Source organism: Oreochromis niloticus, linkage group LG20, assembly GCF_001858045.2.
Source record: "Oreochromis niloticus isolate F11D_XX linkage group LG20, O_niloticus_UMD_NMBU, whole genome shotgun sequence".
In the NCBI taxonomy this organism is placed as follows: Eukaryota; Metazoa; Chordata; class Actinopteri; order Cichliformes; family Cichlidae; genus Oreochromis; species Oreochromis niloticus.
This window is the reverse complement of record NC_031984.2, coordinates 671,050-698,067: the sequence shown is the minus strand read 5'-3', so window position 1 is coordinate 698,067 and position 27,018 is coordinate 671,050. Positions and strand designations below refer to the sequence as shown.

Below are 27,018 nucleotides of genomic sequence, written 5' to 3'. Positions count from 1 at the left end.
ATCAGCAGCCTGACGGTGCTTCAGGTGTTTGAAATGAGTGCGAGTGCAGATCTAACGTCAGGGCCAAAAGGGCAGAGAAAATAACAAATTTACCCCTTCTTCACAGGCTAGGTCTGTAGCATCAGTTACCATGGTGATTTATCAGGAAAGACATGAGCCATCTTCACAATCCTAAAATCATGACACTGGATGGCCACGAGTGCGGCTGATCTTTGGGATCAGCGTGGAGAATGACGAGACGTTTTCAGGTTGTAACAATTTTAATTTCCTGCCATGAACTTGATCACAAAAAGCCGTTCACATCACGAGGAGACAGAAAGAGCAGAAGGTTACAGAGACGATGGATGGCGTCTGTCTTCGCCTTCGTGAAGGGAAACCAAACATAACAAAGAGCGAGAATAAAAACTTGGATCAACTTTTCCCCCCCAGTGATAAAAGCTATCAAACCTAACAATGTTCAGACAGAGATATAATACAGAAACACTACAATACTAAAGGCCCCCCTCCCACGTGACTGCTGAAGCCGAGGGCGCACGACCACGACACACTAATGCCGACTACTGTACACTGCACACCGCCGCTTGACACCTGCCCACGCCCCCCCTGGGTCCGGTAACGGTGCTGTGTGAGTATCTGCTCAGTCTGAAGCCCCGCCCTGTCTTCCGTTCTGCACCTGCGTGCTGACCTCACATTCTTTATATTCCTGTAATACCCAGAAAAGAATTTTAATTTTACCTGTAAAACACCTCAAACACCTGAGCTCTGTGAGGGCGGGGCAATGCTGCCTCACTTCACACACTCGTTTTATTAACACGTCAAATATCATCAGTACCGAGGTCAGTTTTGGCATTTAGGTCAAATCAATATTTTATTATTATTATTATTATTGTTAGTATTATTGGCCAACAACGCACACATAAATGCTACACAAAGTTTCAAACAGCTGATTCGCTCGTCAGTGATCGCAGTTACACTGCTTAAACAAAAGGGGGCGCTGATATCAGAGGGCAGGCTGGGATGTTCTCTCCTGGCTAATCATCATGAAGGCTGTGTGTGTGTGTGTGTGTGTGTGAGAGACAGAGATGTGGACTTTATTACTTTTTAATGAACACTTTTCACAATAAAGGCCTCTGGCTGTTCAGTAGAAGAAGACTTTTAATGTGAAACAACAGTAAGTGAGTTATCTGAGTTTACAGTTGTGGGTGTGATTATAGTTTAAATACAGGTAAATTAGCCCGGATTCAAACTCACATGAAGCGTGGTCCTTACTCATGTAACTGTACGTAAATACAGTGAAATCACTCTGAAATTACCAGATATTTACAAGTATTTCCTCTGTATAATTACTATATTTCCTGTGGGAAAAAAAGCATATTTACTGTATATATTTACTCTGTAATGACATGAGAAATACTCGGGTAATCACACTGTAAACTCAAAAGAAAACAGGGTAACTATACTGAAACTGCGCTGTAATTACGGGTGTGTGTATCTTTGTGTATGTGCATGTGTCTGTTTGTGTAGCTGGTGGTGCTAACATCAGCCACAGATGGTGCTGGGTGGATTTTACAGGAGAATCGTACATTCTCTGAGCGGGAGTGGCGGTGCTGGTGGAGGATCCCCCCCGCCCCCGCCGCCAGCGACCCTTCGTTTGTCGGCCATGAAGCAGACAGTGGGCAGATTGACGGTTTTAATGATCCCGAGCAGCGGTGCATGCTTCACTGTCCCCCCGTGCAGCGCTGCAGGAAACCGTGTGAGGAATGTTGTCTGTGACAGAATGAGGCTCGTTTGGGTCAACTTAGTTTTTAGTCTTTTTTCCTTCATTTTTGTTTAGCAAGTTTTTGGTTTTTATAAGAAATCTTAGAAAAATGTGACGCCTTGGAGAGGAGACTGAACGCAGCCATTAGCTCAACCACCACATCTGCAGAAGGAAACCTCAGAGACGATGTGTGGAGGTGTGTGTGAGGGGAACAGAGAGGTGAAAATGTGACTGGCCAAGTCAGACCAAACAAGTGCTACAGCGCAGCGACCTCAGTAAAAATGTGGCAAAAGCTGCGAGGACGATGGTCCAACGACAAAAACAGAACAAGTCTCAGATCAGGACCTGAGTTTTCAGCCACACTTCGCCTCCTCGTGCACAACGGCGTCACACAGAGGGCTAAACGACACCACGGCACGAAGGCTCTAATCTAAGAGCGTCACTGTAAACACGACTCAAAGACCACGAACGGGAACGGGCTCGACGGCTTGTTAATCAGCTATAAATATGTAAAAACCTCTGACACTCGTGACTTTTATACGTCCAAAAATTTCACTTGGATTCGACGTTAGCTGCCGATACAAGTCGAGCGAGCACAAACCAGGCAGTCAAAGGCGTTCCCACGAAGCCAGCATCGGAGATAAAGGTAGTTCTTGTAACATCCTGTTTTTATAAACTGCTTTAAAAATGCTCAAAGTTAACTGGAGCATCACCAGGATGTGAAGAAACTCCACATCCAAAGCCCCGGCGTGGCGTGCGTGCAAATGTATGAAGCGGCGAGCGCTCATTTACAGCATGAAGATGCGCTGGTGAAATGCTACCCCAGGTGGTGAAAGGGGGAATCACAACCAGTGCCCTTATGTAGGAGGTTTTCGTGTTTATTAACCCGCTGCACCTCCAGTATTAAAAAAAACAAACCTTTATTTACACAGACAGGAAGTGAAGTTGGCAGGCTGCGTTTGGTGCTTCGGGTCACTCGTGTTACAGCTGCGCTCCTCCGGATGACCTCTTTGCTCAAGGCGTGGCTCATGGGCGGAGCTTTAGCTGCATTTCCCTGTTTAAACCTGTTTGTTTGAGTAGACTCTCCGAAGCCTGGGACAAAGGCTCCGCGTCATAGCCTGGCAGCTGCGCGGCGGTTGGTGCTGGTGGCAGCCGTTTAAGACAATATAGTTTTTATTGGTTTATTTATTTTATTAGAAATAAAGTTTGAGGTCATTTGTTTCTTTGCACATTCCTCTGAGGTCAGAGGTCAACCGACTCGAGCCAACCGACACATTTTCACCTCTGTGTGTGTTATCTGGGATTTTCTGTGTGTGAGGAAAAGTAGGAAGAGGAGGAGGCGCCTGTCTGGAGCTGCTGTGATTGGAGGACAGGCGGTGGTGTCGGGCTTTCCTCTCTCTGCCGCCTCGATGGACTCCGGACGGTCTCTTCTCCACCTGCTCTAGGTAGCCTGCAGGAGAGGAGACACACCTGGATTATTGGCAGGGAACCCAGCACGACACAGGAGTTCTTCATATCTTCATATCCGCAGCCTAAATTTCCCTCTACAAGGAATAAGTCCTGAAATACGGAATGCCAGGTTTTACGTGTCAGGACTGTTTTGGCATTTTTTGGACGGACGCTCTGCCGAGTGGCGGGCTGACCTCTGCGCTCTGCCGCTGCATCTTGTGCATGGAGCAGGACGCCGGCTCTTCTTCCCCGACCCCTCGCGCTCCGACTCGCGCTCCCGTTTCCCTGTGATGCCGCCCGGGGAGCAGAAGGAGTCCTGAAGGAAAAGGAGGAGATAAAGGTCTGAGCCGAAGCTGACGTGAAACACTTCAACTGCTTCCCGCCCGCGGCGTACCTGGGTGTTGAGGCACAGCAAACTCGTGGTAGAGTCGGCTGCTGGTGTTCTGGCTGGCGTCTGGCACTGTGTGGTATCCTGCATCACACACACACACACACACACACCAAATATGACACTGTACCACTAAACTGTGAATCTGACGTCAGTTTGGCCTGTTTGAAAGCACACAGGAAGCTGCGGCGTCTGATGGCGACGCTGTCCGTGTCATGTACCATGCTGCTGCAGGCGCTGATGCTGCTGTCCAACGCCGCTGGGGCCGGTCTGTTCTTCGCTGTCAAAGTTGAGCAGGATGCTTCCGCTGCCATTTCCTGTTGGAACGGGGCTCCCTGACACTCCGGGCGCTGAAGACCATAGAAGAAGACGTGACTCAACAACAGAGCTGCCAGAGCGGCTGGAAGCTCGGACTGTGTCCGGAGGCCTTACCGTTGGTCCCTGGCTGCTGCTCTCCAGGAGAATAGGCCATCATTCCTCCGTTCACGTTCCCGTTGGTGGACGGCACTGATGCCAGCAGACCTGAAAGATGCACACACACTTATTACTCTGCCATCGGGGACGTAACTTTGAGAGTTTGCCCCAAGTCCTCCCTGCTTCCTGCTGCTTTCTGACCCTGACAGGACCACTAACCAATTAGGAAAGCCTCAGGTACTTGTGGTCAGCAGCAGCAGAAGTTACATCTGGAAGCCTCAGGTGTGTTTTATAAATGCAGTGCACTCAGTCAGGACTCACAGATACCAGGCGACGCTGTACTGCAGCTTTCTACTCTATCACGCCTCATTCACACAAGCTCTTTGTCTGCAGGGGTCAGCGTCTTGCCAAAGGGTACTTTGGCATACAGACTGGAGCTGCCAAGGATCGAACCCCCAACCTTTCAATGCCCTGCTCTACCTCCACAGCCACCTTTAAAGGAGACTTTCCATCCAACTCTCCCACGGGCTGATATGAGCCCAAAGGTTTACCCAGAATGCACTTGGTTTCCTCCAGCAGAAGATCAGACACGACTCAGGCACCAACGCTGGTTGTGCTCGTGTCTTGGACCTTTGTCTTCCTCCACTAACCCGACTGCTCTCTCAGACAGCCGCCCCTCCCTCACCCTTTTACCTGATTGAGGTTTTTCCTCCCCACTGTCACCAAAGCGCTGCTCATATGTGGTTCCTCTGTATTATTGTGGGGTCTTTACAATATAAAGCAGCTTGAGGGGACTGTTGTATAAATAAAACTGAACGCTGCTGCTACACGTCACAGACATCAAACTACTGCAGGTTATTCCATCACATAAAACCTCCTGTTTGGAGGAGAAAAACACTCCTGCAGAATAAAAACCAGGTTTGGCTTTAAATGAGTTTTTTTCATGCAGATCTCTGTTAAACTCCTGAAGCTACGACGACTCAAAACTCTGGAAGGAATCACATGAATGTGACCCGTGTGGTCCTGAAAGTTTGCGCATCATGAAGATAAAACTTGGCCTCATTAAATATTCTAACATTACTCACAGCACCGCAGATAAAACCAGCCGATCGGCAGGTCGGACCGCTCTTCCTGGAGCGACCTGGGCGTGATTTAATGCTAAAGATTTATGTTCTCGGATCTCGTACCCAGTCCTCTGTATCGGCTCAGCTGCTGGTAGATCTGCTTCATCCTCTCGATGTTGAGCCGGCTCGCCTCTGCGTGGTGCACCATGGGCTTCGGGTAATGGACTCCGATGATGCACTTGGCCGCTGCCTGCACGGACTCTGGAGCGTTCCACGGGTCATAGATGAACTTAGCAGGAAAACCTCGGAGGACAGGTAAGTATCGTCTGGAAGCAGATGGAGACATTAGACAATGCTGGCTTCTGTCAGCATGAGGTGGGGTACAAAGTGCATTGGGGTGGGGGTGATGTAGGGAGGCAAAGGGTTAACAGGAAAAAATGCCATGTTTGAATGTTTCGGAGCTACGTCTCAGATATGAGCTGAAATGTGTGTCTCCAAACTTTAGCTGCTGCTGTGTGAAGAGCTGGCTGAGGTTTAGGCCTGCAGCCGGAGCACGCTGGTCTGCAGCACTTCGTGCTTACAAGTTTTAAGGAAGTCCGCTGCTGCAGAATGAAGCTACAAACAAGCACAACACTGCACAGTAAGGCTACAGGACATGAGTGAGAGGCACTGCGGGCAGTAACCGTCGCAGGGCGCTCAGGGAGACACTAATGCTGCCAAACGTGGTGGAAAACCAGGGGCTGTGGTCCCAACAACATTTACTGTGAGCTGGTGTGACGGCAGCCACGCCATGCACACGCAGAGCGACGCTGCGAGAGCCAATCAGACTGCAGCAAGAGGTCAACATCTCACAACCTGCTGAAGGTTCCTTGGACTGTCGTGGAAAGAGAACCACCTACCTACTGCGCTTGGTCCGACCTTACCGAGTCCAAGGAGGGGACACAGGCGGGGCGGAGGAGGGGGCGAGTGGAACTGTGGGAAGCGGCACAGTGGGGGCAGGCGGCGGTGCGGCCTTGTGGACGCACGCGCGCTCGACGGACGGAGAGCGCCATGTCGTTAGAGAGATCACTGCTGATTGGTGCCGCTAGGAGACGTCTACTGCAACACGCCATTAGAAAGCACAAAGTTTTGAGCCCACCCGCCCAACCCCTCCCACCCCACCTGGACCGAAGCCGGCGTATGGTGGAAAAGTTCTGCCATCGAGCTTCCCGTCCGTCCGTCGCTCAGAGCTCTTCCTCGGTTTCATTCTTCACAGCTGAACAGCAGAGGAAGCTGAAGTTCTCCTGAGAGCTTGCCGTCGATGACAGAAGTCCTCCACCCTACCTCCCAGCTCCGGCCCCACCCTCCCCCCAACCTTCCCCACCTCCATCCCCATCAAACAGCAGTGGACTGAGAAAAGAGCTCAAATCTGCCCCCCCCTGCCCCTCAGACTGTGGTGGTTGTCTTTTAAGTGGTCAGTGGGCCCAAAGCCCCTGCTGACTGTCCTCTCCCACAGCCACAGCGCCACACTCTGGGCCGGCACACTAGGGAGCCCCCTCATTTCACCAAAAGGGACCACAACCCTTTTGCCAGGAAGATTCGCGACCTGCCGGCAGCACGTGGGCCGATGGAGGGCAGCGGGTGGCGTGGGGTAATAAGGGCTTCCTCTTCCTGTCATGTTTTAATCTTTGGTCTATAATCTTTGATGATGGTAACCTTTAATCTGCTGTCCAAGTTTAGTGTCACGGCTTTGGATTTTCACCTCACACCTACGCTGGCAGATATGCAGACATCTTTAAACAGTAAGGGTGGGGCTGACTTTCCCTGCTGCATGTCGTTGGATGTTGGATGGATGTAACTAAGGGAGGGTGGATGATGGTTGGGGAAAAGCTTAAGCCTGGCCATGCGAGGGCTGTTTATCCTTTGTATCTTCTTTGGTCTCGGCCTGTTTTTGGCCCTACGTGATGCACATGTGCACTAGTGATCCACGCCGCGTGTCTTAGTGAGCCAGCTGCCGCTCCGGGTCCGACTAAGCCGGCAGGGCTGCATTCACAAAAGCAGAGCGCCACTGAACATTTCACAAAGGGCCGGACGAGGGGCTTTGCCCAGCGCCTGGACAGTGGACCGGCTCGCGTGGCACGGCGCAGGTAACGAGTCCCGGCGCCAACCGTGCTTCACTGCGATGGCAGAGCTACAGCTGGTCCAACGCCTCTCCTCACTACCCTCCGTGGAATGCTTCATAACGCTCTACCTAACGAATGCAGGCGAGGCGTTTGCATTTCCCTACCAAGCGGTCAGAATCCCTTTTGACGAAATGAGACGCCACCGAGTCATAAACCTGCTCAGAGGGTGCCACTGGGGCGCGAGTGCCTCAGGGCTGCACAGGTACATGAAACAAACCGCCATCAACAACGTCCATCCATGGCAGCCCCAGCTGGAAGCGGAGGCTGCACCTGGGTGGAGGGGCGAGAGAACGGCCAATCACCTTAAAAGCAATCAGCTACAATCTACGAAGGGGAGAGTGACCGCTGAACTTTTCCCCCAACCCCCAAAAATCACAAACAAGGGGGGGGGAGCGGGGGAGAGACCGGTGGGGCAGAGGGGAGGGGGAGCGGAGAGGGGGGAGACAGGAGGGAGAGAGGAGGGGGAGAATGGGGGAGAAAGCGGGGGACGGGGGGGGAGACACACACACACAGACACACACACACTCAGTGTGAGGTCATTAGCATCCTGGATCAAACTAAGCTGAGGTGTGAACGGACAGCTACAAACAGCTGATGACACACAGACAAAGACGAGGAGGGAAGGACGCTGGTTTGTTGACTTACCCAAAGATCTGGACGTCCCCTTTATTCCCCCCCCCATCTCTCTCTCCCCCTCTGCTGGCTTCAGCTGACCTGTCCCTGAGCTGACTGTGTGTGAAACACTGACATCATCACTCACTGGCAGCTTCCATCAGGTGAAACTGGTGTTACTTTTAAAACAGGTAAATCTGTCTGCTCTCCCCTGCGACTCACTGCTCTCCTCTGATGACGCTCAACGCTCTAATATCTGTGCAGTCCTGAGAGACAGAGGGAGGAAGGGCGCCATCCAGGTGTGGGCTCAGCTGTTGGCACCAAGGGACGATAGAAGGAAAGGTACCCACCTGATGAAGTCCCCGTTGGGGTCGGTGCGCCGGCCGAAGCCCACGGGGCAGTAGCAGTGGAAGAATTGCTGGAAGAATGAACTGCAGGACAGCCACATCCAGCTGCCCGCGTTCACGCTCCAGTCTGCATCCAGCAGCAGCTCCTCAAACACCTGCAGCAGGTAACCACAGCCCATTAAAACATGAAGTGTGAACATAAGGCGATACCCGAGTGAGGAACATCGCTTTGTTTTCACTCGGTCGTTTTTATTCCTTGAGCATGAACAGCAGTTATTGGCAGAGAGCAAACGTGGCAAAATAATGAGGCTGACACGAAGAAGGAAAAACAACTACGACATTAAACCCTGACGCACAAAAATAAAGGCAGTAATGTGATCAGCTGTTCCCAACACCTCTGATTCATCAGCATGTTTCAGTATCTGCACGTCATTGCACCATGACTGCTTCCCATGTGCTCACCTTCATTCCTTCCTCCCAGCTGATCCACAGGTCTCCTCTGGTGAGGAAGCAGGCCACGGCATGTCGGGCCAAGTGATGAATCCATCCCTCCTGCCTCAGCTGAGTCATGATGGCGTCGATCCAGGGAAAGCCCGTCTTCGCCTCAGCCCACTTGGCGAGCGCCTCAGGATTTTTGTCCCAGGGAATGCGGACGCAGATGGGGTTTCCCTCCATCTTGTCGAAGCGTGGGTTGTTGGTGGCGGCGGTGTAGAAGAACTCGCGCCACAGTAGCTGTCCGTAGAGCGAGAGTGGAGGAGAGCTGTTCTTCTTCACCTGCATCAGTAGAAACATCACAAAAGCATCGGGTTAAAAGCGTTCAGGGGGCTTAACCTGACTCTTTCAACCTCATCCATCGTTTTTATAAACGTGTTTCACTTCAACGACGTTCTGTTGATCACAGAGGTCGGTCACCGTTCGACCGTCTCAGTGGGTTCAGCAGCACCGACCTGAGCCCAGCGGTGACGTCACCGCCCTTTCGGCAGGGCCTTCATGCCAATATTTCATCTCCGATGGTTCAGATCTGACCAATCAGATCACTGCATCTGGCAACAAGCGCACTCATAGCTCACACCTGCACTGATATGCAATGATCTGGAAATAATAAAATGATATTATCCCTCTTTGGGAATCGTCCTGTGAGGTCAGAAATCCCATTTCATGTCGAACTGCGTTATGTTTGGCGTGTTTCATAGATTCACAGATGATGTGTTTGCGTGACAGCCTGCCTTCTTTATTTTTAGCTTCCGATTCGAATGTGTTTGTAATGTTAGGTTGTGTCTGCACACAACAGGCACAACCTAACACTACAACACTGGTTCAGAATGATTCAGAGGTCAGAGGTGAACATTATAAAGACCTCTGGACAGCTGTTGCTGAAGAGCACTTCAAAGATTGCAGGAACGTTTGTGAAGAAATGAGGGGTGGCTCAAGACTTTTTCACAGCATTGTCTCGTCTTCCTACTTGAGCCTGCAGAGCCGTAAATATGGAGTTTGTTCGTACAAAAACAGAGCAGCAGATGGGCTCTGCTTTATACACGTGGATAAATGAAATCAGTGCTGTGGTGCAGTCGCGCTGATGCTTCGGGGCAGAACAAACGTGCAACAGCAACATGCGAGTCTGAGGCCGACCTTGCGGTACAGGTCGGTGAGCTTGAAGTAGAAGAGGCGGCAGGAGAGGCAGCCGAAGCGCAGGTACGGGCTGAGGCCTGTTGGGCTGGCCAGCAGCGAGTTGGCGTTCATCCTCGGACGCTCGAAATTCGCCACCCACGCCTGGAGAGAGAGAGGGCGAGAGAGAGGAGGGGAGTTACTAATGCGTTTACTGAAACAGATGAATGCATGTTTCTTCTATTGTGATGTTGAACGTCTTTAATCTGCCCCAACCACAACCAATGAAAACAGGAGCGGCGTCACTGAGAACTCCTCCCACAGCGCTTCTGCTGAACGTCATCCACTCAGCTTTCTGTGACCACAGCCCAGCAACAGCTGCAGTACCCACCTTTCTCTCCAGGTGGCGCTCTATCCTGGTCAGAGCCTCTGTCTCTCCTCCCGGCCACACGGCTGACGGCAGCCCCTCCGTGTCAAAGCCTGAAAGAGACGGTTCACCTTCATCATCTTCCTCAGCAGGTCAACCTTCCATAAACACACACAGCCAATCAGAACTCGGCACCCTGCCCAACTGTCTCCCATCCCAGACCTGTTGGATTACCTGAACCTGCTCGCTGTGCCTTTAAATCACACCTGCACAGGTGAACTTTAAACCTTAGGTACCCAGAGCCACAGAGACAGACGCTTCTTCTGGTTCAGGAACTAAAGAGCGATGCTCCGTCATTGCACGACCCCGTGGTTAAACGACCCCGTGATTTCACTTCTTTAACCTCTCGAGAACGAGCTCAGAGTAAAAGTTGGTCAGAAAATAAAGATTGAAGATGATTAATTTTTATGTGTTCAAGTTTTTTCACCAGAATAAAAAGTTCAATATTTCATTTCTGGACATTTTTGACATTATTGATCAGAAGTAAAAGTATTGATCAGATCTGCTCTGATGCGGCCCATCAGTGGATCTGCTGTAGGATGAAGGAGAAACCCAACCCACCGTCTCCCCACCTGCCAAATCCGAGGACGACTTGGAGTGAAAGAGCGGTGTGGGCCTGACGCCACGACTCGTGACAGATTCAACTCTGAGTGAGAAGCCTTCAGAGCACCAGAAGTCACTTAATTGGGATCAGATTGAGATAGAGATAGAGTTATATTGGGCAGGTGTGCATCACTCTACACGTGACCTGATGAGGTCAGTGAGCGGCAGCCGTGAGTGGCAGATGGAGGCGGAGCTTTGTGGAGCAGCAGGTTTCTGTGAATGGGGAGCAGACTGAGGATCAGCACGTTCATTGAGGAGCACAGAGCTCCTTAAATGCCTCGGGGTCAGAGGCAGGTGCTCCACAGCAGGTGCTCCACAGCAGGTGCTCCACAGCAGGTGCCTGCATGAATGGACAGAGACAGATGGCTTCACCCGACTCAGAGCTTTAAATTAGAGAGCAGGTGACAGTTTCGGGGTTTAATTATAGGAGGAGTTCTTCCTTCAGCATCAATCAGCTGACTGCAACTGCAGATTCTCCTTAAAGCTGAATGAGTCCAGAATCAGATCCACCAGACTGGAAGCTCTTTTCCTGCATTTAAGACCGCTCCAGCAGAGGGCGCTGCAACAAACATTTCATGTCTGTGGAGCTGCAGAGGCCTTTGCTCAGGCTTGGTGCTCGGATCACAGAAGTCGAGGGACTCCGCAGAGAGGACAACTAAGCCAAAGGCCTGTTTGGGGTGGGCTGGTCCCTGTGGTCTGAGAAACAAATCAGTGTTTCAAAGTAGGGCTGCTCGATTATGGCAAAAATGATAATCACGATTATTTTCTCGATTATTTGACGATATTTATTTAACAATAACAATATATTGAATAATGGCTTTAAAGATTGTCAAAAAATAATATAAAATAGTTTGCAAATACTGATTACAGTGCAAATGTTTGCAATATAAAAAATAAATGAATAATGTAAACATCTATGTTTAGTGAACTTCAAAATACTGCATAATATTTATGCATACAAATAACCAAACCTCAAGGCAAGCTGTGTAGCCACACAATGCACAATTGCATCAAACTGACATTGAGGTATGTCAATTTGTGGTGTCGGTCTGTGGTGCAGCTACGACACCGTAGCAAAGTTTACACATGCCTACTTGATCCACGTCTGACTCCGCAAACCCATAATGTTTCCACACCACTGAAGTTGTTTTACCTCTCTTTTCAACCAACAGCATTCTTTCTTTAGCAGCCATTATCCTCTCCTCTCCTCTCTAAATAACTTCTACTTAGCTTTCCGAGCTAAGTAGAAGTTAGCTCGGAAAGCTAACTTCTAGCTTTCCGAGAAGCTAGAAGCTTTATTGTTGTGATGCGTGTTCGAAACGCAGAGAGGTGCGCTCAATTTGCCACACAGAGCAGCGCGAGAGTAAAGCACGAGGGAGGTGCTAATAATCGGCTCAGTCATTCTTAATGATCGTTGAAAGCCCAGATCGTAATCGAGATTAAAATTCGATTAATTGAGCAGCCCTATTTCAAAGTGAAAAAAGTTTCAGCCAAGTATCTTTTAAATTATTTCACTCCAGACACACACTTCAGCTTTGGATGAATGTGCAACACTCAAGAGCTTCAAGCGTCACAGCTTCACTCAGAAGCCCCGTTTAATGCCTCCTGGCCCTTAGTTTGATTTTAAAACCTGCAGGTATGAAAGCACCAGCTGACTGACAGACGCTGTGAAGGAACGCCAACAAGCTGCACTGAAGCTGTGATGCACACAGCTGCCACAGGGGGGCGCCGCAGGCCCTGATGATCTACACTCAGTGTGAGAGAGAGAGTGTGTGTGTGTGTGTGTGTGTGTGTGTGTGATGATTTCAGACACAGCCTGATCATTGTTCGATCTTCGCCTGTTTGTTGTTGGATTGTTGTGATTTTGGTTTTAGGGTGTGGATGAATGAGTATGCACAGATTCTGATTGGTGCTTCAACTACGAGAAACGCTGTCGGCCATCTTTGTGGTCGTTCTCTTGTGAGTGCGTTTGTTTTCTCACCCAGCTCCTCCAGCGAGGGGACGCCGTACTTGTCCCCGTGGTCCTCAGAGACGGGCGTGACGCAGCGCCCCATCAGCGTGTCCGTCAGCATCTCCACGGGCATCTCTGGAGGATCCAGCCGGCTGATCAGAGTCTGGAAACGCTTGTAGGTGAGCGGAGGCTGCCCGCCATTCAGCTCGATAATCCTGCGGAGAAGCAGAGCAGGTCAGCCGCTAACCAGAAGGTCGGTGGTTCGATCCCAGGCTGCTCCAATCTGCATGCCAAATATCCTTAGGCAAGATACTAACCCCATGATGCTCTCCGATGCATCCATCGGAGTGTGAATGTGTATGAATGTTAGATAATTAGCACTAAGCTTAGAAGAAGTGCTTGTGTGAATGGGTGTGATTGGGTGAATGAATTAGTTGTATAAGCGCTTTGAGTGCTCAGAGTAGAAAAGCGCTATATAAGAACCAGTCCATTTACCTCAGGCTCCATGACGGTTTGAAACAACCCTCCCTGAATGTTCTTACAGCATCGCTGTGTTCTCACGGGTCCGCGCCACAGTGATGTTAAGTAAAGTTCACTCACTTGTCAAGGTCATACAGGGTGTGCGATATTTTGACGATGACCTCCACGCCTGCCTCCATGGCCAGCTTCTTGATGGCGGCATCTCTCTCCTTCCCAAAAGGCTCCGAGTCGTATTCAAAGGTCAGCCGGGAGATCTTCCACTCCTGAGAAACAGAGAGAGAGAATTCCCAACAGGCTCTGGGAGCAGCAGAGCAGAGCGCCCTGGTCACATGACTGCACCGACCCCGGAGTAGGATTTCCTGTGTCTCACCTTAAAGAGCCGCGGGAACACGTTGGCTGGTTGGCCCCTGATGACGAAAAGGCGAGAGTTGAGCTTGCGAAGGTTGGCGTCCAGATCCTCCAAACATTGGAGAAGAAACCTGAGGAGAGACAGGAGGACAGAAACGGGACGCATGAGAATGCGAAAATCTTTGACCCTCATGTAGGACGGGAATCCAGGGATTCCAGGGAAATGCCCTCTCAGAGATATCCGAGACGAAAACACTTTAGTAATAATTACAGCCCACAGGAAGGTGTTGGATCCCACAGGTGAAACTCACACTCTTAAAACCCGACCCAGATAAAAATCACTTCGCTGTAATGAGACAGGCTGTGATCCATAAATCATTTCAGCTGCCCCCACTAGGGGGCACCACAGTGAAACCCTGAGAAGTTTCTTGGTTTTTGGAAAAGAAAGCGTGTGTCTGAACTAGAGATGGACCGATCCGATATTACGTATCGGTATCGGTCCGATACTGACGTAAATTACTGGATTGGATATCGGCGAGAAATAAAAAATGTAATCCGATCCATTAAATATCATGAAAACACCTCAAAAAACTTGCGACATGGCGTAACTCGGCTCATAACCGTAGCACGTCGCAGCAGTGCGCTCACGTGATAGAGCGGCTGTGTGTATTTGGAGCCTCGCTACCAAACCAGCATTTCATCTCCGAGGAAGTTATCCCAGAGAGAAGTAAAGCAAGTGTGTAAGTTCATCTCTGAATGTTTGTAAAGCGTTCCCACGTTAAGCTTAACAACCGATATATGGAGCGACTGCCTCTCTCTCTCCCTCTCCTGCGGCTACTTCAATCGTGAAACTGATCAATGATCAGCTGATCGGCTTTTCTGTCGCGAGTCCGTCTCTCTTCTTTGTTTTTGGCCCACTTTGCACCAGAAAGAGGAAACCAGCGGCTGAACAACAGCAGCACGTTTAAGCTTGATAAGCTGTTGTTAGAATGTATTTAATATTACTTTCTACACCAGGATCCTTTTCTACGTAGCTGACGGCTGGTAACTGTGCAGGGGCGGATCTAGCAAAGTGTAGCCAGGGGGGCCGATAGGGCATGAACAGGGAAAAGGGGGCACAAAGACATACTTTTCTTTCTTATTCTGATTTAAAATGTCTCGCTTTTAATAAATAATTATCTGAATCTTACACCCAAAGTTTTAATCTGATGTAAAATGTATAGAAGTCCATTACTGTATATAGTAACTGTTAAGTCTAATATACCCTAGTAAGCTATAGTACTTTTTCCTTTGGGACGGTACCATCTGTGCAGTCTGCAGTTCTGTAGAAGAAAGATGTTGAATCTATTTAATTATTCTTGAAAAATAATTTGTTTCTGTGCATTTTTTTTTCACCCTGCATCAAATTAAAGTTGATTACATCGATTAAGCATCATGAGGTGGAGGGTGGGGGGTGGTTCCCTATTTTTTTTGCTGGGAGTTTGCAACCCTATTAGTTAGGTTGCTTAATATTTCTGCTAAGTACTCTTTAAAATACCAGAATAGGAAGGATGGAGTAGGTTTAAGTTTATTAGATTGATCAGTGTTGCTGAACTATGAAATATTTTGGGCGCAGTGTATTTTTTTACATACAGGTATAACAGAATAGCTTTAGTGTTGTTGTTTATTTAAACTTGAGTATGAACTTATACAAAATGCAGCAAGACATTAAAAAAAAAACAAAAAACAGTTTTATTGATTAAAAAACACACTATATCGGATTCATATCGGTATCGGCAGATATTCAGATTTATGATATCGGTATCGGACAAAAAAAAAAGTGGTATCGTGCCATCTCTAGTCTGAACTCCATGCAGTCATAGCTAATGAGCTCTGAGGGTGAGGGTGCTGAGGATCTGATCAGGTGTGACTGCAGGTCCAACAGACCAGACAGAGTCTGATCGTTACAGCTCCGTCCCCCCCCCCCTTCTGACCCCATCGTTAAACCGCCAAAGCTCTGCCTGCTCCCAATCTGTGCGCGGCGGCACGTGAGTGTTTTATAACCACCGTCTGCTCTTTTTATAGCTCGGTTCAGGCAGCAGCCACTCGGGCCTCCGAGCAACATGAAGTCTGATTTCAGGAGAATAAACCGATGTCGACTTTACAACGAGCGCAGAAACGGCTCGACTGAGGCCGCAAAACCAGCGCAGTCATTAGACACAGTCAGTCAAACGCAAAAGACCTGATGTCCAAGAACGACTGTCAGCGCTGTGGTTTCTCTGCAGTGGCTGCTCGTGTGTGCAGCTGTGTTTCTGTCACAGGGACTCAGACGCTCAGTGCCGCCCTCAGTGCGGCCTCGGTTATTCTGTGCCTGAATCCATGGAAGTGAAACACGTTCTGATCACCGAGGTTTCGGTGAGATCACCGGTGAGAATAAAGAGGACAACAACCAAAACAGTGGAGAGGCTACGAGCCTGAGTCCCGCGCATGCAGGGAACATCCTGACCTACCACACTGAGCCACGCGCCTGCATTCACAAAGACAAACAGCAGAACGGCGCCCCCTGGAGGAGGCACGCTGACAGTAAAAGACTGTTCTGAGGAAAGCCTTGTTTCCATCTCACTGGATGAAAACACAACCAGACGCTTGGCTCCTTCGTGCCATCAGCTGTTATGTGTGCGCACAGCGTGCACGTGCAGAGAGTGAACATGTATAACCACGTGCACTCAAGCAGGCAGGTATCGTTAAAGGGGAAGCTCGCACTGCTGCTCACGTACATGCTCGTGAAAACACAGAGAGGCGCTGTGTGTGTGTGTGTGTGTGTGTGTGTGTGTGTGTGTGCGTGTGTGCGTGTGCGTGTGCGTGCGCGTGCGTGCGTGCGTGTGTACAGCCATCCTTATATAACTGTTCTGGCCTACATCTGTCAGAGCAGACACACTCAGCTTCCACCGCTCCACAACACAATCCCTTAGCCCAGTAACCTCATTCCTGTCTGAGCGTGCAGACACACACGCACACGCACACACACACACACACACACACACACACACACACACATGCACGCATGCGCACACGCGCACACACACACACACACACACAACCCCGACACTAAAACCACATTTTGAGCCTCAAAAAGGCCTTCAAACTTTTGAGGACCAGGTTGTGTGTCCTCACAAGTGACTGTTGGTTCTCACAAGAATAGTTGAATGCAGATTCCGGTCCTCACAAAGATAGCTAGACAGGAACACACACACACCTGTAATGAGTCACAGGCTGAAGCGAGAGCAAATAGAAACTGTCCTGACTGGATGAATTTGGTGCTGTGACACTTTCATGGAAAACTTTCTGCATAATTATCATGAAATAAATCCAAACTTTGTGTTTTTGCTGATTCAGCACGAGTCACTCCGCAGGCTCACACTTTAACGCTTTCAGCTAACGATTCATAAGATCTGATGAGCTGGAGGCCTGAACGGCTCACAAACTGTAGTAAACCCATCATTGTGCGTAACACTACATCATTGTTGTCCAGCTTTGAGTTGTACAGCGTTTGTTTCTCTGTCAGCAGTAACAGGAACACAGACACTACAGTAAGTCAGGTGACAGAGCGAACTCTGACCTGTTCACTCTCATCCTCCATACTGTAGTCAGCTCAACGCCACAAACAGGTTTAAGAGCACAAAGACCCTCACACTGTGTTTGGGTGGGCTCATGTGCTGTAGTGCGTTGGCTGTATTTCTCCAGCTCTGCTTGGAGTTCCCAGGCTTGGTCTGGTAAGCCTGGGTCCACGTTAGATGGCGAGCACCATCACAGACCTGAAACAGGTCAGGACTCATACTGGAAAGCTTCGCACCCGTAAGCAGCAAGTCCAGTTTGACAATATGGCAGCTGTGTTTGACGAGGCATAACTCTGTTATCATAACAGCACAACCTGCACTTTGGCCTCTGGGGTGAGGAAAGTGCGTCAGCACGGCCGGATTCAAAAGAGTCTGCGAACGAGTCCCGATACCAACAAATGTCTGTTTATTCCAGGCTCGAAGGATCCGCGTTCGGCTCGTGTAAGTCCTCGGCTCACGGACTTGAATGATTCGGGACGTTGATATGTGAAACAAACTGACCTCAGAACGGCGGCGAGCCTGCACTGTTCTGCGGTTCAGCTCGTTGGCTCTTCATCAGGGAGAGGTATACTCGGGCCTGACTTAGCAGCCGGCAGCCTCGCTCAGGGGGAACGCTCGGCACGCTTACGTAGTTTAACAGACTGTTATTTAGTTTGATGCTCCTTTATCTTTTCCTGCTCCTCTAGCATCGATCAGCTGTGTGAACGATTGAATAACGGCCACGTGGGAGAGCCTCCCCTCATGTAGGTCACCGTCACATAACCGCTCATAAGTTTACCGCACTGGCACACTAACCTACATGTCAGCACAGACTCTCACATTTCCTTGAAAACGGCAAAATATAAAATATAAAAATGAAAGCCTGTAACAGATACATATCCATAAAAATAAGTCCATATATAAAATGTGTTACTTTCTATTTTACACATTTGGTTTCTTAACATTAATTTACTCTTCATAGATTTAATCTTAGGAAGACAAAAAAAGCCAAAAACCAAATGTCCACTTACATGCTGGACTTTTAGGGATGGCGTGACTTTTTACACACATGTAGATATAAAGGGAACTTTAACATGAGCCAGATGTGACTGATTAATAAATACAAAGAGGACTGTAGTTAAATAAAAGATTCAGAAAGGGTCGTGGATGAGCAGAGGGGCAGAGGAAGCGAAGCTGAACACAATGCCAACAAATAAAGAGTGAAATGTGGAGTCGAGGAGGAGCAGAGCAGGAGCGAGATGAAGAGGAGGAGGAGAGGAGCTGAGCCGAGGAGGAGCAGTGTGAATGAGACGCTGCAGGCCGGTGAAGCGGAGGCAGACAGCGCGAGAAACGTTCACTGTTTTACGAAATGTAATCCAGTGTTTCTCTGTGCAGCTGTGACGTCCCTCTGAAACGCAGCAGCTGAGTGGTAGGGTTGGGCGATATGTATAAATTTTCCGACCGGCAATCGTCAGTCCAATAATCGCCGATGGGCGATATATTTGCACAGGCGCAGACTTTTGGGCAGCTCAAGTGCATAATTCAAGCTATGGTGGCTGCTATAGGACAAACATGTTTTAGTTTGACACATTAAACTTGGACCTTTAATGACTGCCAGCGTGCTTCTGAATCAGGATCCACCCCCAAGTGTTGCTCCCGGCTGTGTAGGCTGGCAGTCTGCCGCTTACCTCAGCTGTCAATGCGCGTGAGCGGCGTCCATCTTTATTTACACAGTCAGAAGCTCACTTCTGACCAATGACAGCCATACTGAGGTGAGCTTTTGAGGACTTGCTGAATCAGTAAGCACTACTGTTAGCCTCTGTTAGCCAGCGTTAGCCTCTGTTAGCCCGTACTAGCCTCTGTTAGCTGGCATCAGTGAAACCTTCTCGGACTCTTACTGAATGAACTTTCATACGATGTGAGAATATAATCAAACTGTTTATCAGGGGAAAGAGTGACTTCTACGATACTACAGCCGAATATTAGCTGCTATAATGTTAGCTTATAACCAGCTGTGGTTGTTGAGCTGGCTCTCTGGAGACGGGAGGATCACATGTCTAATCTGCAGACAATAAGTAATTGTGACAATATGGAGAATAAATGAGCATGTTTGAACTGGTCTTTGCGTGTTGGAGCCCTGACTTCAGCTCAGGAGATGAGGGCTGAGGTGAGGAGGATGATGTTTTATCCAGATGTCTGTGCAGGTTCTCAGTCATCCAAGCCTACGACCTCTCTTCTCCTCCACCTCTGCTGGATGGTCTCTAGCCACGTACGTCGACGTCATTAGTGAGAAGGGAGACGTGCTTTGAATATGGTGGGGGAACATGGTGGCTTCCACATACTGCCAAGTATTTTGCATATATTAAATATAAATTGATGAGAATGAATCAGTTTGTTGGGAGAGTAGTTACACACTAATCTATGTATAATTATGAGCACAGGATGCTTCTTCTCTTAAATATCCTCAAAACTGACAGACGTGATTGACGTGTGATTGTTATAATCTGTGTTTATTGGTGGAAAATATAAAAAGTTTTATGATCTGTAAAGAAGTCGTTTGAAAAACTGAACTAAGTGTTTATTTTATGCCGTTTCAGCTTAGTTTGGCTTGTTTGAGTGAAGACTGCAGCACAGATTAGATCTGGGTTAACAGTAACCTACATCTCAGGCAGCTCTCTAGTTTCAGCGCATGGTTATCCAACGTGGCCGTTTAATCGTCTCTGACCTCTATACGATGTCCTGCAGCACACGGAGGGTGTGAGTCGGGAACACAGAAAGCTTTAGAGGGTTTTGTTCCATCAAGTTTACCTTCAAACATCGCTCAGGGGCGGAGCCTCAGGTGACTCTGCTCATTCAGGAGATGGAGCCCTTTAATCCGGGAGTGACTCGAGGTTTCAGGTAAAGATAACGATGCTAATGGGATGATAGGCTGCCATCGCAGAGCTGCAGGTGTCACAGCAGCTGAACAGACATCTGCTCCCGAAGCGGGACAATAAAGCTCAGAGCAGCTGACTCATACTAAAAGCAGGTTTGTGGGCTTCAGCGACGGCGCACTTCTGAGCCACGGTCTGCAGATTTACACCCACTACAGTTTAAGACGCAAAAATTAAACCTCAACAGAAGAAGCTTCTCCCTTCAGAGTCCACATCTTCTCAGCTGCAGCACAAACCTGTGAATCTTTCTGCTTCCCCTTCCCTCACGACTGACTCAGAAAAACCTTAAATGTGTTGGTCACATGGACAGAAATGGCAGGAAAACGCAGATTTTAGCTGTAACAACACGAACTCACTGCTGTTCCCTCTGCTGCCCCACCGGGAATCCTTCGGAAATTCTCCGGGTTTTCATCCCGGCCCCCTGCATCCTGTCTCAGACTCAAGGCAGACTTTGATGCCACGCGATCATAAAGTGAACATGCAACACAGGAAAGTACGACAGCTTTAAGAACTCGTGTCTGAAAACATTAAGAATAAAACTTGTCTCACTGGCATCAAACACACTATCAGCAGTTTCTGCATGAACTCTAAACTCCATCTTTTATTAATATTTATTAGTTTTTATTAGTTTGAATGAAAAATGTCCGTCCGGGAATTTCTGTAGAGTTTCTGGAAATCCATGACAAACAGTCACAGAGCGTCACCCATGTGCACTTCCTGTCTCGATGCCGACACCGCTGACCAGTTTACACTTTTAGCATCGCAGTCAGCTGGATACGAGCAGGTCACTGCCTTCAGGGTGGGTCGTGCTGCGCAGCGACCACAAATAGCAGTTCAACCCCCCCGGTCTGCACGTGAAGCCGAACGGCAGGCGGCTTGGTCTGACCACACGCAGCTTGGACAGCGATCCTCTAACCTACTTCTGCTGTAACCTGTTCATCGCGCCGGCTGACCTCCTTTCCCGGGATTATGCAGAAGTGAGCGGCTGTGAAAGCAGCTGAGCGGGCGTCTCCGGGTGAAACACGGCGCAGAGAGACCACCGACCCACGGACAAAAACGTCTGCCGTTAAATAAGCGCCTTAAGGAACTGCAGCTTCACCAAGCACCGGGCTGCTCATTTCATTTGCATCGAATCATATCTGTTATTAATCTCTGTCTCTCTTCCACAGCATGTCTTTCATCCTGTTTTCCTTCTCTCACCCCAACCGGTCGCAGCAGATGGCCCCGCCCCTCCCTGAGCCTGGTTCTGCCGGAGGTTTCTTCCTGTTAAAAGGAAGTTTTTCCTTCCCACTGTCGCCAAAGTGCTTGCTCATAGGGAGTCATATGATTGTTGGGTTTTTCTCTGTATTTATTATTGTGCGATCTACTGTACAATATAAAGCGCCTTGAGGCGACTTTTGTTGTGATTTGGCGCTATATAAATAAAATTGAATTGAATTGAATTGAATTGAATTGAATTGAATTCCTCCTGCTGGACTCATAACGACAGGACCACCAGATCGTCATGGAAACACGTCAAGTTTGTCAAACGCACACGGAACAACGAGCAACATGATTATTACACCTCCGCTGTTATCAGGAAGTTAGAAGGATAAAGATATGATTGTCTGTCTTTACTGAAGACTCAGTGAGATGACGCGCCGCAGAGAAGCATGAAGTGTTCCTAAACAACGCGCCGCTCTCTCACAGTGTGAAACCCAGAAGTGTGTTTCTCAGTCAAAACATGATGATGGGAAAACAGAAACGATTTAAAAACATCCACTTTCAGTTTAACTTGATTTTAATGGTTAAATTCTCAGGTTCACGCAGAGCCGAGCATCACATGATCAAACACGATTAATAACTGATAATCTGATTGTAACTTAAATCCTCTTACCTCCACCTGTTGACCCCGACGTTGGAGGAGCCCGCGAACCACGGGTCCAGGAAGTAAACGCAGCGCACTGTGGCCGCCCCCTGGACCGCCTCCCGCAGAGCTGGGTTGTCATGGAGACGGAGGCCCTTCCGGAACCAGTGGATGGAATTTAGGGCCATTTTATTCTGAAAGGAAAGAGGAAACAGGAAGAAGCTTCGGTGAGTCTCATGAACCGAGCGGTGAAAGGCGCAGCTCGGCGAGTGCCGAGCAGCGGCAGCTGGCTGGCGAGCAGTGGCGTGGGACTGGCCCACAATTGAAGCAGGCTTTTATTTTCTACTGTGGGTAGAAACAGTAACAACAAGCTCAAAGCACAAGGTTAAAAAATCTTCAAACCATTTCCTGTTTCCTCACTTCCTGTCGCGCCTCATATCCTGATATTGAGCTCGGCGAGTGCAGCTCAGGCTCCAGGCGCTCACTCATCACAAAGTTCTACAGCCAATCAGACTAAAGAGCTGAAGGACGGACAGTACCGACCCCCTCGGTCGCACCTGTCCCACAGGTGCTCACAGGGATCTGTCACCTGAGCTGAAACTGAAACATCAAAGCAGCAGGTGAGCTTTACCTGCAGCACAGACAACTTTTACTGGCTTTTGTCTCAGGTGAGCTCGGCTTCAAAGGTGAACTCCTCGCGCTCAACAACAACTCTGAGCCTCGAAGGTTCACCACGAACTCAGAGCGCACACAGAGCTGTGAGACATGGATGCATCGTTAGCGTGTGGTGTTTGTCTCCACACCTGGACGTTTGCTGCACGCCTAACACTGCACACCTGTTTATCTCTCACACACACACACACACACACACACACACACACACACACACACACACACTACTTTTAAGGATAACTTTCCTCATTGAACGACTGGCGACCTGTAGCCCTGACCCCCATCGTGAGCAAATGCTTCGAGAAGCTGGTCAGGGACTTCGTTTGCTCTGTGCTACCCAACTCACTGGACCCTCTACAGTTCGCATACCGCCACAACAGGTCCACTGATGATGCCATAGCCCTGACACTCCATGCTGCCCTGTCACACCTGGAGAAAAGAGACACGTATGTGAGAATGCTGTTTGTAGATTACAGCTCAGCATTCAATACCATCGTTCCCTCGAAGCTGGACAGGAAACTGCAGGATCTAGGACTGAGCAGCTCCCGCTGCAGCTGGATCCTTAACTTCCTGTCTGACAGACGCCAAGTGGTCAGACTGGGCAGCACCACCTCATCCCCCATCACACTGAACACTGGTGCTCCACAGGGGTGTGTGTACTGAGCCCTCTCCTGTACTCACTCTACACCTATGACTGCACGGCCACTAACAACTCCAACATCATTGTGAAGTTTGCGGACGACACTACAGTGGTGGGTCTTATCACCAACGGTGATGAGACGGCCTACAGGGAGGAGGTCAGCGCCCTGACCCACTGGTGTCAAGACAACCATCTCACCCTCAACGTCACAAAGACAAAGGAGTTGATAGTGGACTTCCGGAGGTGCAGAGGAGTACACACCCCCATCACCATCAACGGCGCCGCTGTGGAGAGAGTGAGCAGCTTCCGCTTCCTTGGTGTACATCTGGCTGAGGATCTTACGTGGTCAGGACACACAAACAAAACAGTGAAGAAGGCGCAGCAGCCTCTTCTTTCTCAGGAGACTGAAAAGATTCGGCATGAGCCCCCGCATCCTCAGGACCTTCTATCGCTGTGCCATTGAGAGCATCCTCACTGGATGCATCACCACCTGGTATGGCAACAGCACCGCTTACAACCGCAAAGCTCTCCAGAGAGTAGTGCGGTGTGCTGAACGGATAATTGGAGGTGAGCTTCCCTCCCTCCAAGACATCTACAGGAAGCGGTGCCTGAGGAAAGCGGGGAGGATCATCAAGGACTCCAGTCACCCCAGCCATAAACTCTTCAGACTACTTCCATCAGGAAGGAGGTTCTGCAGCATCCGGTCCCGTACCAGCAGACTGAGAGACAGCTTTTTCCACCAGGCCATCAGACTGCTGAACACGTCATCGACACCTCACCCTCACTACTGGAACTTCAACATTATGCACTCCATACTGTACATTAATGCCACTGTTTTGCATATGTCCGACTACCAACCTCTGTACATTTTATATATCTTATTTTATTGTTTACTTTATTTCATTTGTAAAACATGCATATACACACTATATACACACACTCACACACACACACACACACACACACACGTAGAAAAACATATTTAGTATACACATTCAGTAATGTATATACCTTTATATATTGTACATATATTTATAACTTTTTAGATTAGCCATTTTTATATTTTGCTTGTTTTACGTTATTGTATTTTTGCACAACTCTGTTGCTTGTGAAGCTCGCACACAAGAATTTCACTCGCATGTACTGTACCAGTGTACCTGCACATGTGACGTGACAATAAAAGTGATTTTGATTTTTTTGATTTTTTTTTGAGGTGCGGCTGTGCCTCAGGTGTTCAGAGTCAGGTGACCCAGGTTGGTGCTCGGACAAAACTCGTCCAGCCTGATCATTTATCGGCTTCTGATTCATTTTTGGACGAAGCGCCGTGTCCTCAGCTTTTCTGTCTGTGTGGACAGTTTAGAGAAGAACAGCTTGTATTTGGCTCAGGTGTTAGAAAGCTCCACCCATCATGAGGTGACCTCATTCTTTTGAAATGTTCACCTGTTTCTGTGACAGGTGCTGCTAAAGGTGCTGCTAAAGCTCCACGGCATTGAGAACTTCCTGTTACCTTTGATGCACCTGCTCGTTGCATTATTCACCAGCCAATCAGGTCCGCTGACACATTCTGCTGCAACGCCTGCCCTGCGGCATCTAAAATAGCGACGACAGTCAGTTGGCCTGGCAACGAGCGGCCGTCCGCCAGCCGGCAAACAGACGCGAGGGGCGCCTGTGATGTAAACGGTGTCATCAGCGTGGAGGAGATGTTTCAGCCAATCACCAGCTGGAGGCTCACTTCAGAGGAGTAGTCGGAGTGTGGCGGGCTCATTTTCACTGAGCACACAGTTTTACAGAGATTTGTTTCTTTGTTTTTTAAATATTTTGAGTCGTTTTTTTTAATCGAGTTCGTCTCAGAAATGTTTTGAGTTTTTTTTACTGTTCTGCATAAAAAAATAAAAACATACAGGACACCAAATACCAGGAAGCCAGAGCAGCTCAATCATCCCTCAGTGAGTCCAGACTGCTTCCATGCAGGTGGATTTGAAATCAACGTAAAAAGACAAAACAGAGTTTTTAACAACTTACTGAAACTTACTGAGGTCCGATCAAATAAAACACTAATCCAAGCTGACCCCTCCCCCAGCTTTAAGCAGCATCATCACACTTTCAATAACAAGAATATTATCAATGATGAAGACAATCCCAGGGTGCACCTGGGCGAGGGAGTGGCGCTGGGCTGCAGGTCGGAGCTCCTGCTGCTCCTCAGCAGCAGAGGAGACGTTCCTCGGAGTGTGTCCCAAACACACTCAGATTATAATCTGAGCCTGGTCTGTAAACTCAGGCTTCATTCTCAACTGTGCTGCGGGTCTGCACTATGGCCGGCTTCAAGGATCATCTCTGGGGGGAACCTTCTCCTGTGCAGCAGAAGCGCCGCTCCGACTTCCTCCTAACAACAACACAAACTTCCCACTGACCCACTTTCCTCCCGACTCAATCAAACCATTAGCACACCGACCCCCGATCAGCACACCGACCCCCGATCAGCACACCGACCCCCGATCAGCCAGCACAGGAAGCTGCTGGTTCAGAGATCAGCTGTCGGATGAATCCTGGGATCCAGGTTGCGATGACTGCGGTCAAAGCTCCGCTCTGATGATTAGTCGGCGGATCTGAGACGTTTCTGACCTTCTGGATGTCCAGCGGCTCCAGGCTGAACTTCTCATCCTCACACTCAGCCCACGCGATGAAGATGATGAAGATGAAAACATAAACGCCGAAGCTTTCGGCACGCCGACAGGCTGAGATGCGTTCACGGACTCTCCAAATGAAAATTAGGTCACGGAGTTTTTTGTGAATGGGTTCTCCGCCTCAGCGCAGCTCCGGCTGAGTAAAACCTGTGCGAATCCAAACCACCTCCACCTGCCCCTCACACACCGGGGAGACCCCCCACACACCTGCCCGGGACGGCACACCTGAGACGGCCCCAGAAACGGGGTCACCGGAGCGGAGCTTATGTAACCGGTGGCGCTGTTTACGCCGACCTCCGTCTCCCCCCAACCCGCACCCACCCGCTCACCTTGTGCTGGCTCCCCGGAGGTGACATCTATGTGAGGCCCAGGGACGGGAGCATGTCTTCGGGCAGAGCGGGGAGCTGTGCCGGGGTATTTGTGTTTGCGCGCTGGGTCCCTCTGACTGTCTGCACCTCGAGCCGCTGCTGCGCTACTTTGTTTCGTAACACTTTGGCTCAGTGCGCATGCTCCGCCCTCTTAAGCAGAGCTCAGGCTGCGTTCATGGACCGATGGAAAAAAAGACCACCGAGAACATAAATGATTAACGTCATAAAATAAATCAGGGGTAGTCAGCAGCAGGAGCTGAAGAGACCCAGCAGAAGCTGCCCAGACTCAGAGACTCAAACTCAGGAGAGTGGATTTATACAGAGGAGTGTCTTGTTGTCTTGTGATGGACAGGTGATGAGAGATGAGAGAGCCTTTATTTGTCAGTTGCAGTTGCCCACAACCGAGATGACAGACCTTGCCGACCGTACATACAATGCACAAACATCACATTGGGGAGACAGGTCAGGCTAGGTAGCGAGGAAAAAAACATCGAAATGTGTAACACAAAATCCAGGAATGCACCGATATCAACACACCATAACACAATAAAACAGACACAAGCAACATGGGAGGTTATCGACGGTTCCAGCCTCGTACAATAACGACACACCACACCAGTTAGTTTCACACGAGGCGTTAATGGAGGACACAGCAGCTCGTCCTGAAACCACACCTGTCATCTCCACATTT

The 27,018-nt window shown here is 49.3% G+C and overlaps 1 protein-coding gene across 1 annotated transcript; it reads right to left on the bottom strand.

The window, feature by feature from the left end:
- Positions 1–241: 241 nt before the first annotated feature.
- Positions 242–26,461, bottom strand: LOC100701087 (cryptochrome-1). The gene is made up of 15 exons (XM_005477745.4): positions 26,289–26,461; positions 21,994–22,157; positions 13,632–13,740; positions 13,382–13,524; positions 12,812–12,996; positions 10,192–10,280; positions 9,825–9,965; positions 8,658–8,969; positions 8,199–8,350; positions 5,198–5,400; positions 4,029–4,118; positions 3,818–3,946; positions 3,603–3,680; positions 3,403–3,524; positions 242–3,209 (listed from the first exon to the last, which is right to left on the bottom strand). Exons 1-15 carry the CDS (start codon positions 26,313–26,315, stop codon positions 3,201–3,203), a joined length of 1,953 nt encoding a protein of 650 aa, XP_005477802.2. The 5' UTR covers positions 26,316–26,461; the 3' UTR covers positions 242–3,200.
- Positions 26,462–27,018: the final 557 nt, after the last annotated feature.

Coding starts and splice junctions, on each gene's coding strand:
- LOC100701087 (XM_005477745.4), bottom strand. CDS start 26,315: ATGTCACCTCCGGGGAGCCAGCACAAG. Junction 3,947..4,028: donor GCAGCAGCCAGGGACCAACG/GTAAGGCCTCCG, acceptor TATGGTCTTCAG/CGCCCGGAGTGTCAGGGAGC. Junction 3,681..3,817: donor TCAGCGCCTGCAGCAGCATG/GTACATGACACG, acceptor TGTGTGATGCAG/GATACCACACAGTGCCAGAC.